Consider the following 12,650-nt stretch of genomic DNA (forward strand, 5'->3'; position numbering starts at 1 on the left):
GTTGAGGAGCAAATGAAGCAATGGGAAGTGTTGCCCCGTGTATGATGTATCCCCCTTGTGGGAGATGGGGTCCCAGGGAGGGCCCCGGGCTTCTCGTGACAGGCTCTGGGAGGGAGGCGGGGTTGCGTTCTCATCCCAGAGGAGCTGGGCCGTGATGTGCACGTTACATCTGCTCAGACGAAGGCTGAGATCTGAAGAACTCTATGACCCTCCCTGGAATAGGCACCTCTGAGAGCACCCAATACTGCCACACTGGGGACTGGGAGGGTGGGCCCCAGGGGCACCACCGACATCCTAGGGGTCGCCAGCTGCTGTGTCCCACAGGAGACTGGCCTGAAGATGGGCAGGAGAGGAAGGGGGATGGCCAGCCACTGTCACTATCACCTCCAGCCCAAGCCCAATCTGCGTTTTTTTAATAAAAAATAACTAAAATAAACCTGTGCAACCATGAAAACTAATGATCTAGACTAAAAGAACTCCATTGGTGAATCTTACAGACATAATGTTGAGGGAAAACAGACACAAAGGTGTCCGTACTGTGTGACTCATTTATATGAAACTCACAAACACTGTCATTATCTGTGTGGGTCCAAGTCTGGGCCACAGTTACCTCTGGTTCCACGGCCGTGACCGGGAGGAAACTGGAGGGGTGGCTCTGTTTCGTGGATGGAATGCTAGTTACAAGGGTGTGTTCAGTTTGTGAAAATGAAGAAAATTGTGCTCGTGACATCTGCATTTTCTGTATGGATAGTATGCTTTAGTTACAAAGAACTAAGAAGCTATTTTGAGGACCTGGCATGGCCTGTGAGAACAGGAAGCAAATGAACAAACTCTTAGAATAACAGTTGAACCCCAAGTAACTAAATTTTCCTCTCATCCCCAGAACTTCTCAGTTGCTTACCTGTAAAAACTTATTTAGTTGATTCTTTGACTTTTCCATAAACTTTTGATCTATAGATTTGAAAGGCAGTTTGCTGAGAGAAGGCAGCTGGACTTTTTTTAAAGAAGGGAAGCACTGTGAGGGGGAAAGTTACATGTTAGATTCTGGAAATTACATTTTACTCTTAAAAAGAGATTCAGAATTACAATCAGAGCAAACCAAGGGCCTTCCTCCTATACTCGTCCCCCTGACATTTAAGACCTTGAAAACCCACCTGTCCTAATCAGACTCAAGGAACTTGGAGGAAGGGGATGTTTGATGAAAGAAGCTCAAGCTCATGCTGAGACCCACGACCCCAAAGCCAGGCCGGCCAGGTGGGTGGGCACGCCACGCACAGGAGCGCAGCACGCGGGACACGCACACCAGCTCACAGGAGGACGCGCTTTGTTTACGACTTCGCTGTCACCAGTTACCCAACTTGACAAAGGAACACAGTGGGAAGAAAGAACACCTTGGGTTGAAGCTCTATTACTGCCTTTCACGGCAAACTGCAGAATATAAAGCTATTAATAATAATATAGGTCAATATATAATAACAACAGGCTTCCCTTTGTGGAGTAAATCCTACTTTGTGCCAGACACTGCGCAGGAAGCTCAGCATGCGCAACAGCTCCGTGAGCTGGGAGTTAGGACCACTCCTGCTTTACATGCGAGAAAACTCAGGATCAGGGTTAAAACCCAGATCCATCAGACTGTGACGTCTGCGCTCTGCTCTTCACTCCAATTCCCATGGGACTCTGCCCATGTGCCCCCAGCTAGGAGGACAGGGGGTTCCACAGGCCCCAGACAGCCCCACTGCCCAGCACAGCCTTCACGAGGGCCACCTGCACGTGCTTCATGAATTCACGTGCTGCTGAAAAGGGCCTGAGCGCAGAGCTGCCTGCCACAGCCGTGAGGCCCGTTACCCTCAGGGCCAGGAAGCCACCGCCACCCCACCACAGGCCTGGCCACAGCGAGGAAGGACATGTAACAGGTTACCTGTACCAAGTGCTTCCGGTGGTAGAAAAGGAAACACTGGCCTCCCCAACACAACCCACTGAAGCACGCCAAGTGCAACGGCAGGGACCCAAGAAGGCAATACCAACCAGCGCCCAAATTTGGGGTGAGAATTTAGAGAAATGAAACCGGCAGTGAGAGCTGGGGCGAAGAGGAAAACCATCAGAGGCCTGAATAAGGTGCTTCTCAACAGGGAGGGCTCGTTCAACAGTGAAAGCTCACATGACAGAGAACACCAAGGCCAAGGAAGAACCAGCCCACCAAGGAGGAGAGGCGACAACAAGAGGGAAAAACGGACATGGACTTGTAGTTTGGTTCCTCTAGTGCTTCAGTATAATTGCTTTTGACTTTCAAAGAACAGTTTCTTTTCCACGCACCTTTTATTTCAGCTCTCCCCTAAATTCCTTTCTCTCCTTCCTTCTGTTTCTATCGGAAAATAGACTGATGCTAAACCTGGACTTATAATGGTTTGTCACAAGGCAAACGACACGTTTTTCTAGTGCCAATTATACTTCACCTTTCGGGGAAAACTTATTCTTACATGAGGGTAAGTGTTTAGCCTTCCCCACTCCTGGAGTGGCCGTAGCGCACTTGAGAAACGCTGAAATATGACATTCACTGCTGGCCACCATCCTTTTCAAAGCATGTGAAGAAGTAATAGCATTCAGAAGTCAGTGATTAAGAGGATTTTTAAAAATCACCCTGGGAGAAAGGTTACAGGAACAGACACATTCCATTTGCAAAAGAGGGGTCTGAGAGGGACCCCAGGGCTTAAGCAGCTTGAGCCCGCCCTGAGCAAGAGGAAGGATGGATGGCCCAAGGGAAAGCAGCGGAGCCGGAGCCAGGAGAAGTTCTCAGTCGCTGGGGGAAAGGCAATTGCCGCCAGGAGAAGGAGTTAGAGAAGGTGACATTTCTGAGGCAAATGGAATAAGGAGCTGAAAGTGAGCCTCCCTGGACTCTAACACGGCCTGGCCCACATGTAAACATCCTGTGATGAGCCAATTAAACACTCTGCCTACCTATCCAATTAAAGGACTGGCCTAGATCAGCGGCTCTCAAACATTTCTAACCAAAACCCACAGTAGGAAGTACCTGCTAAGTTGCAGCCCACAACACACAGGCCTATACACAGGTCTATATAAATAATACACACACATATAAAACAGAACCGGAAGTTCCATGCCACAGTGCTCATCACTTCTACCACAGCAGCAGCACAGTAACGTTTATTATGTGCTGCCCACTCTTCCGAATGCTCCGTGTTCATTTATTTCCTTAATTCTCACAGCGACTCTGAGACAGGTGAGGGAGGTGCTACCGATATCTGTATTTCACTGACAAGGAAGAAGAGGCACAAAGGGACAGAGTGGCAACTCCCAGGGCACAGAGTGGTTCAGGAGCGACGCCGGTCTCCCAGCTCACGCAGTCCAGCTCCGGTCGGTGCTTCCAGTCGTGACACTTCACTGACTCCCCAGCGTTCCGTGATGAAACCCGACAGACCCCACCCTCGCTCCATTGCTGCCCCTGCCCACGGATGGGTCACAGCCGGCAGTCCTGAGACCACCCGATGATCCCTGGCCCTCTTCCAGCTCTGGGGTTTTCTGGGGCTCCACGCACAGTGGAGCTCAGACAATTATCTGTCCTGAAGGATTTAGAGGAGACCAGATGGCTTGATCTATGAGTAAGTTTCTAAAGGCCAGGCTGAAAATGTCACTCTGCCAGCACCAGCAGCAACAGAGAAAGATTAATCAGTCTCCTTACGGGGAAACACGGAAATGAGCGGCGACACCCCTTCCTGCTCAGTAATTCTGATGTCTGTGCGTGTTCGTACCTCACTAAGTTTCCGGTGCAAATTCTGAAACTCACTGAGCCTTCTGGGGACCGTCCAGTTCTTAGTTTCAATTCCTTCAGCGTCTTGCAGGCTTACCGTGACAAAGTAACATGGCATTTGCTCACCATTCTCTTCTGTAACCTTGAAAACAGAAAAAGGAAACACAACAGCAATAAGAAGCATGGTGAGCTAATGGGGCGGCAAGAGTTTTACACGGCCCCCGGGATGTCCCTCTCCGTGGTGTGCATGCCCTGCATGACCCCTGGGACTGTGAACATGGTGGATTCTAGTCTGACACTAGGATGTTACACGGCACAGTTGACCTTAAAACAGGGAGATGACCTGGGTGGGCCTAACCTAATCCCATGAGCCCATTCAAAGCAGAGAGATTTCTCTGACCAGCGGAAGAGGAAGGCACAGAGGCCGCAGACACAAGGAGGATTCAGCGTGTCGTTGCTGGCTTAGAGAAGAAACGGGACCCAAGGAAAGGATCTGGGAGCACTACCAGTAATTGAGAACAACCCCCAGCTGACAGCAAGAACCCTCAGGGAACTAAATTCTGCCAATAATCGGAATGAACCTGGTAGTGAATTTTTCATCAGAGTCTACACAAGAACTCAGGCTGGCTAACATCCTGATTTCAGCTTTATGCTACAATGAACAGAAAACCCAGTCACGTTGTGCTGGACCACGGGCCTTTACAAAATTGTGAGCTAATAAATGAGTGTTGCTTTGCGCTATGAAATTGGTGGTAATTTGTTATACAGCAGAAGAAAACTAATATGGCAGACTTAACATCCCGTGTGACCTTGGAAAATCAAATTAACAGCAAGCCAACAGGTGTGAGAGATACCAACACCTCTCTCAGAGAAGGATGAGGGTTCCCCCAGTTTAATTTCAGGATTCAACAAACCATGATTTCTGGTTTCATGAAAGTTTACATTGGGAGCCAAAATGTCCTCTACCTTTCAATTTAGATCATTCACAAACACACACATAAATACACACACACACACAACCCATCATAACTCAGAATAGGCCACTATTATTTTTAAGACAAAGAGCTAAGAGAAGAACAAAAGAAAATACATGAATTTAAGCTTGAATTAGTACAGCAAATTGAATTAGAGAGAAAGAGCCAATAAGAAAGGCGGAGGCGAGATGCAAGACTTCCTGAGCGCGCACCGAGCCCAGGGGCGGGGCCGTCGCCCCTCCGAGAGAACAGGGGAGCGAGGCCCAGGCAGGGTCGCCGCCGTCCTGGCGTCACACACCCAGTAAGCGGGTGATCCAGTGCCTGAACTCAAGTGAGTCTGTGGCACTGTAAACCCAGCTGCACATCCCCAGGTGGGACTGCTTGGTGGACTCTGGCAGTGAGGTGACTCCCGTGTCCATCCCATTATCTTCTCAGTGACCCGGGGGCCACAGCAAGCTCCTGAGCAATAACTGGTTACCAGGGCAAAGGGCCTTGGCAGAGTGTAGGCTCCTTCCCCTGCTCCCTCCCTCAGCACTTGCCTTGGAAGATGGTTTTAATAAACTGAAATGTCAGAGGCAGCTCTAAGACAGAGCTGAGGACGTGGCAGAATTCATGTTTTTCCCCCTTGTAGGCCTCCTCTACGACCTTTGGACATTACCTACCGCCTGCGCCTATGCCTTCCTAGACATCCACCCTTAAGACAGCTCCATCCGCAGTCACCAAGGGCTTCCACATGCTAGTTCAAGGTTGCGGGCAGCCTCCCTGATCAACTGTCCCCACCTCCCTCAAAAAAGTGCGTTATTCGGCAGCTTACCTTGCGTGCCAGTAAGTACCAAAGGACGACCAAAGGCACTGTGCTAAGCTCTCATGTCAACTATGTGCTTTCAGGGGGGCTCTTGGAGAACATGCTTTGTTCTGCCCTCTAATCTAGAGAATAATTTAAGATTGTACCCAGTCACATCCCACGGTCAGGATGGAAAGGCAGGGATGAACACAGATTAGCTGGGCAGGAAGGCCCTTGCAAATCTAAGAAGCTGAGTAGTTAACAAGCCACCTGAAACAATGATGGGGCAGAACATTAACACTACCTCACTCTGGACCTTGTTTTGTGTGTACTAGACGGTGGACCCGACCTTTGGCTCCAGGTTTCCACTGACTGGGAGTAAGGCAGGCAGAAAGGAAGGCGCTGTCCACATGAACAGTGTAAATGTCCAGAAGCGTCTTTCCTTTCAATGAAATTATTTTTACAGACAAAATAAAAGGGATACAGTATTTTCTAAAAAAATATTATTCCATCCCATTGAGAATTAGCAAACTATTTTCTAATTCAAAGGAAAAATATTTATCATTCAAGATCTTCAAGCTACTGACACTTGAGCAGTTGAAATCAGCAGGACAGAACTATCAGAAACACCTAAATTTCAAATTTTTATCTCCAAATTTCAACTAGTGCTTTCCATTTTATTTAAACCTTCAATGGAAAAATAAAATGATCATTTAAAGACATTAACTGTTCCCATCTGAAGTTCCTTACAATCCCAGTGAACAAGGAAGGCTTTCTGTCAGAAGTGAAGGAAGAGGAGCTCTCTACCAGGCACGCTGGGGTAGCTCCCCGTCACGGGAGAACCCAGGGGAACATACGGGGGAAGAGAGGTAGGGCAAGTGCAGTCTAGAAGGATAAATATAAGTTTTCTACCTTCAACTTTAACGCTCCAGGATAAAATCCTGCTTTGTGAAGTCCAACTTTTAAAATAAATCGGGAGGAAGAGCAACCAAACCTACCTGCCCACCGGTGATGGAGGCTCTCCACATACCCAGGTTCTCACACCACCAGTCCGTTCTGGCCATGTGCAGCTGGAGGTCTGTGCGCTCTTTCTCCGTCAGAATTATCTCCTCCTTCAACTTGGAGACAATCTGCCACAGGGAAAACACCCTGGGAGTTATGAAGCCATTTAAAATGATATACAATTCAGCAAAGTAGCAGGATACAAAATCAACACACAAAAATGAGTTGCATTTCTATACACTCACAACAGACAACCCAAAAAGGAAATTAAGAATACAACTGAATTTACAATAGCATAAAAATAATAAAATACATAGGTGAGCTTAAGCAAGAAGGTGAAAGACTTCTATAATCCAAACTACAGAACACTGACAAAAAAGTTAAAGAAAAATATAAATAAATGGAAGATAGCCCATGTTCATGGATTAGAAGACTAAATATTCCTAATTTCAATACTACCCAAAGCAATCTAGGGATTCGACACAATCCCTGTCTAAATCTCAATAATGTTTTTAAGTAAACAGAAAAATCCATCCTATAATTCATACGGAAACTCAAGGGAGACTGTACAGCCATAACAACCTAGGAAAAGAACAAAATTGGAAAACTCACTTCCTAACTTCAGTACCTACTACAAAACCACATTAAACAAAACAGTATGGTACTTCACAGTGACCATGACAGCATCATTCCCCTATTCATCACAGATATCTCTGAGCACACATTCAGAAAGTGCCAGAGGAGATCAATTTAGCAGGCCAAAGGGTATCAGCTGTACCTCGATTATAGAAGCCTCCTTGTTGGACTCCAAAGAGGCGTGAACACAAAGCAAAAGCCCACACCACCTCTTAGACTGGAGACATGCCAAAATTAGTGCGATGTTGTTTATAGTTTTAAACTTACAAATTCTGTTGGCTTTTATTTAGCAAAATAATGTATTTCTTGCACAGTTCTGTGAGGTTCTCTGTATTTTACTTGCAGCATTTATAAGAAAATTAAATTTAAAAATTTAAGATTGTCCTTGAGTAGTTAACTCACTTGCAGAAATGACCTTGGTACAAGGGAAAGTTTTGCCCCCTCCCCAAGGGTACTGCAGGCAAGCCAGATAAGGGAACAGAGTCGCTCACAGTTGATGACTGAGAGAGAAACCCAAATCATGAAAGATTAAGAACAAGTAATTTTTTAATTCTTACTAGAAGCAAAAAAATAATAACAATAGAACTTACAGTAAAATTCCTTTTAAAGAAACTGTGACACTCACTTCTCAACATAAACTGAAAACTGCTTCTTATCAAATTTAAAAAATGGAAACTTTCAAAGGCAACCTTGAAAGCAAAAGAGTTACCTTCTTGTCAGGTTTTGGTGCATTTTGAATAGAATTTAGAGCTTGCCTTTTATATTCAAGTTTCTCAGTTAGTTCTCGTAGTTTGTTTACAGCAAAACTGGCTTGTTCGTTAATCTGACTGGTGCCTTCATCCGCAGCCTCCTCGCCAGCCTCACCGCTCAGGCCCTGGGGAGAGAAGTCACATGGCCACCCTGTCTTACAAAGATGGACCGTTCAGCAATTCCAATCTATTATCTAGGCGCTACAACTCTCCCAAGCCCTAGGCCCCACTGAGGGAAGAATCTATAGTGGGAAGTCCAGACGGAGCGTGAAACAGTAAAGCATTTGGAACCGAAGTAACTGGTATTCAGAATTGCAGTGAAAAACAAAACATTCAGTAACCTACAGAAAGGACCAAAAGTCCACATCATTACTTCTTAAATGGGACACCCAAAGGTGTCCGCATGGAACAAGGGAAGGCACCGGAGTGATCTTCCCAGCTCTCCCTGACTGTCCTAGACCTCATCTCTGACAAAGACACTGAGATTTGGCTTCCTTCTGGTGTCCTAAGAATATTATTAACGCATGCAAGTCTCTTTAAAATAAATTCTCCAAATTCCTACTAGTACATGCACTTTCTGTATATACTTGGTTCCACCCTTCTCTTGAAGATGTATTTTATAAATCATTAGGTAGATTATTTTACTAGTAAAATGGTTAGCTTTTGAAAGTGACTTAGAAGTTCACAAAGAACTACATAACTTGGAAAAACCTGGGAAATCATCAAAGAGCATATTAACTAGACTCATGAGTAGCAGCAACAGCAGGTCAGTGGAAAGAACTGTCCAGAACTATCTTATGGTTCGTTTTCTCCTGAACTTTCTTCCAGAGTTTTTTCTTCTAACTTTCATTAATTGTAACAAACAGTAAAGTAAATTTTTTCAAAGAAAAATAAGATATTATAATCATAGAAAACCCAGCTACTTTCATTTTTGTAGGTTCTTTCTAAACCTTGTCCAGAAGTACGTCTGTTGTGACTTCATTCTATACCTGCATACACTCAAGTAGGCGGGCCGCCTTTTTCACTCAACATACAACGCAGCATATTTTGAGGGTATCATCATCTTCAAAATTATAATGTTATGTCTATATAGTACTTTATGAATTAATAATGTAACTGAGGCAGAGGCCTATTGCTGCTCCCGCTATGGGTTGATTTTGCATTTTTGCTATCCCAGATGTACTGAATTAAACTCCATTGTGCATAAACTTTTCTCTACATTTTATTTATTTTCTAGGACAAATTTCTAGAAGTGGGAATTATTGGAACAAAAAGTAGGAACTATCGAGAGGTAATACATAATACCCTTCTGTGAATATTAGGTGAAGTTGGACATTTTTTCATGTTCATTTACTGTGACTTTTCATATCAAGCGTCAGTTCAAGTCCTTATTCAACTTACCTGTTGGGTATTGATGTTTTTATTAATGTGAATAATAACCTCGTCTACAGCACTTGGATGTTAACCATTCTAACTTTTGGGGAGAGAAATAACACAGCTAAAACCAACTGGCCTGTCTTACAAAGGAAATGCAATGAGCTGTAAGCTGTGGACCAATCAGTTTCATGGTTTTTTGTACTCTGAAAATGTAAAGAATCAAGTGACAAAACTTTTTTTTAGGCCTGAATGAATGAATTTAACAACAGTTCAGAGACGTCAGATTCTAATACCATGAAGAGCAAACACTTGATCCTCGGGGCTTGAAATACAGAGTGAACTGGGCAGAAGGAATTCAAGATAAACTATTATGTGAGATGACCCTAAAACACTTTGTTTTTCTTCATGCCTTCACAAATCTTAAAACTCATGTGTCATTAATAGTAAATGAGAGCTCGCACCCGGGCTACCCAAAATGATCTAGTCACAAGATGAAAATTACACGTAGGTATGGCTGAGCAACGATCCTTTCAGAATATCTTACTTTCATCTGATTTTTTAACTCCAAAATACTTCCCATGACTCCTGCCGCAGTCTCTTCCTCTCCTCATCTCCCCCCATCCTTTGTGTATTCTCGGGCTGGACAATACAGTCCTCCAGACTCTGTGACCTGGCCTAAGCCACCATCGGCTCAGCTCGTGGCCTCTCTGCCCTCACTTTGCGGGAGTCAGACTCAGCGTGTGTCTCAGGCAGACAAAGGCAGGGCGGTCAGAAGGACAAAGAAAGACGTGGGGAAGGCCAGAGACAATAGGGAATTCAACTTCAAGTTCCACTGGAAGTCCTGTATGCTAACAGATGGAGGGGCACGCCAACTGGCTTACACATTATGTGGTCGCCTAATTACGGTCAAAGCTTATGCACCGGAAAGAAAACAGGAAGGTGAACGGGACTCACCACGTCATCCTTGTTAGAAATCAACTGTGAGGCATGTTTTTCTTCCTCTTTTATCATCAATTTCTCATAAAGGTCACTGACAATAAATGAAGGGTAATATCTGTCCTTTAGGATCTCATAAACATCTCCCTGGATTTTGCAGAACACTTCAATACCTTTATTTCCTACAAGACATTGCTGGATCTCTTTGTAAAGTGATTTTTCCACAGATATTTCTTTGCTCTCCACAAAGAAATTCTGGTAAATTTCACCAACTAGTTGTGGGATTTCATTCTGCAAAGACGAAAATAATGAGAAAAGTGAGAAATGCCGTCTCTGAGAATACTCTCTTCTGCATTCTCTAAACCTCAGAGCTGGAAGGAAGACTCTAAGAACGCATGCTGGTACACACACCAGGGTCAGGCTTTGGCTTGTGTGCGCACATTCAGGGCCACAGGGGAAATGTCAGACACCGAGAAAACTGGTTCCTTAAAATGAACACCATGTCAAACAGTTAACTACAGCAGGTATTCAGTTCTAGCAACACTCATGGAGAGTACAAATGAGTAACTTAATGTCCACAGTGCTCTTTGTGCTTATTTTAATAAGCCTCACAAAATATATGTATTATACATGTTACACACACGTTAATGTATTTATAGACATATACACACATATATATTTCACATGCTTTAATTTAATTCTTAAATATATATTGAGAAATTGCCAAGTATTGTATAAAACACAATGCTTATTGCTGGGCTTTTCATTGTAAGGGGCATCTGTAATCAAAATTTTTTTCTGGGTTCTTTAACTCAATCATATTTTAAATAAAATAAGGAGAACACACAGTAGTATAAAATATGCACATTATGATAGTAAAAATAACAAGGTTATAAAATTGAGTTGCGATGACGAGACCAAATTTATTGTAATAACAACGTGCGCATGTATATCCCTTTTTATAATGTGTTAGAAAGGAAGTATCTGAAACTAAATTTACTATTTTGGTACATTTATAAATTTTTTTCCCCTTTGAATACACATTCAAAATCATCTTTTGTAAAAAAAATTAATTAATTTTATCTGCCATTACGGGCTAGAACATAAGGCCAGTATTACATTTGGTTTAAAATATTCTTTTAAAATATGTTATCTTACAGCCCCACTGAGGAACACAGACACTGTGCCTGACATACAAGGTTCTACCCATCAGCTAGTGATTAATATTCCTTAGTCCAAATGTACTACCTTGTTAGCATTCTTTAAATATTCCACAGACTCCCAAAAACTAATCAGAGCTTTCTTGTCCATCCTTTCCATGTACATTCCAAAGTGCTCTCGGTAGAAAGTATTCGCCAAGATATCTTCAAATTGAAGAATCTATTAAGAGAATTTAAGAAAAAGTTCTTGAAAGTCAAATTTTAAATGTCAGTTTGTTTTAACTTCCCATGGGTTAATTCCTACATTAACTTCTACATTTATTAATAAGTTAATTAATGCTTTGTTTTTTTAAGGTCCTAGTCAATGTAATATAGTACTTCTCTCACCCTCCTAAATTTTAAATGGTAGAAGTTTACTGACTATTCAAAATGCACATGTTCAATAAATACCAATTTTCTATAAAACATTCAGTCCATTCAGTGAGAGAGAGCTATGTGGCATCAACTCTGTATCAGACACATTTCTAGAAAATGAAACACAAAAACCCCTGCCCTGTGCGATATATGTACTGATAAAAGCAATAGACGCCAATAGAAAAAGTGAAGAGAAATGTCTTTCAAGCCCAGGAAGCTGGAGGGTAATAACTTGGCATCCTTGCTTTCTGTCCTCTTTTTATATGGCTGAGGAAATCTACCAGTGATTTGATGTTTTGCCCTTTCGTTTACAGTATCACACTCATTAACAAAATCTTTTGTAAGCATTATTTCATTGAGCCATAATATTCCATTGTATGGGTATACCAAAATTACTCCTTTATTATTCTGCATGCTTACAGAAAACAAACCACCATCTGAAGACATAGTAGGGGCAATCGTGAGCACGGACTGCCATAATATGAGAAAGCAGATGATCTTCATTATGATTCATAACTAAATGAACCAGGAGAAATGCCTCAAATTAATTTAGAAGAAATTTAAGCCCCATATCCTTGGTTTTTAATGAGATTTAAAACATGACACATAACTACAACTCAAATGCAATGAAAAGAAAACATTTTAAGATTCTTTAAAAAAGAAAAGATTCTTCACATTATAACAAACTTTTCAGAAATGTTACCTGAAACACCTTTCTAAAACCAAGTGCATACATCAATGCCTATTCAACTCTTCTGCCACCGAGAGTAAACCCTAAATGTCCTCTGTGGGCAGAAAGGGACAGGCATTTTTTTCTAACAATTTTTGGTAACTAATTAAAGGAGATGGCCA

General features: G+C 43.0%; 1 protein-coding gene across 3 annotated transcripts in view; it reads right to left on the bottom strand.

Moving 5' to 3' along the window:
- SNX25 (sorting nexin 25) overlaps positions 1–12,650 on the bottom strand; it is an 87,557-nt gene that overhangs the window by 13,307 nt on the left and 61,600 nt on the right. For 2 of the 3 annotated variants that reach the window (XR_016507500.1, XM_090258759.1), the window contains exons 8-13: positions 11,473–11,604; positions 10,243–10,515; positions 7,872–8,036; positions 6,523–6,654; positions 3,768–3,908; positions 902–1,015 (exon numbers count right to left, since the gene is read on the bottom strand). Coding sequence is in view for 2 of the 3 variants with exons in the window: in XM_090258759.1 (XP_090114885.1) it covers positions 902–1,015; positions 3,768–3,908; positions 6,523–6,654; positions 7,872–8,036; positions 10,243–10,515; positions 11,473–11,604 (957 nt within the window). In the remaining variant the exon portion in view is untranslated. The remainder of the gene's footprint in view (positions 1–901; positions 1,016–3,767; positions 3,909–6,522; positions 6,655–7,871; positions 8,037–10,242; positions 10,516–11,472; positions 11,605–12,650) is intronic. The other variant, XM_090258760.1, reaches the window with a different exon arrangement.

This window comes from Furipterus horrens, unplaced genomic scaffold (assembly GCF_987537825.1).
Source record: "Furipterus horrens unplaced genomic scaffold, mFurHor1.1.pri manual_scaffold_12, whole genome shotgun sequence".
NCBI lineage: Eukaryota > Metazoa > Chordata > Mammalia > Chiroptera > Furipteridae > Furipterus > Furipterus horrens.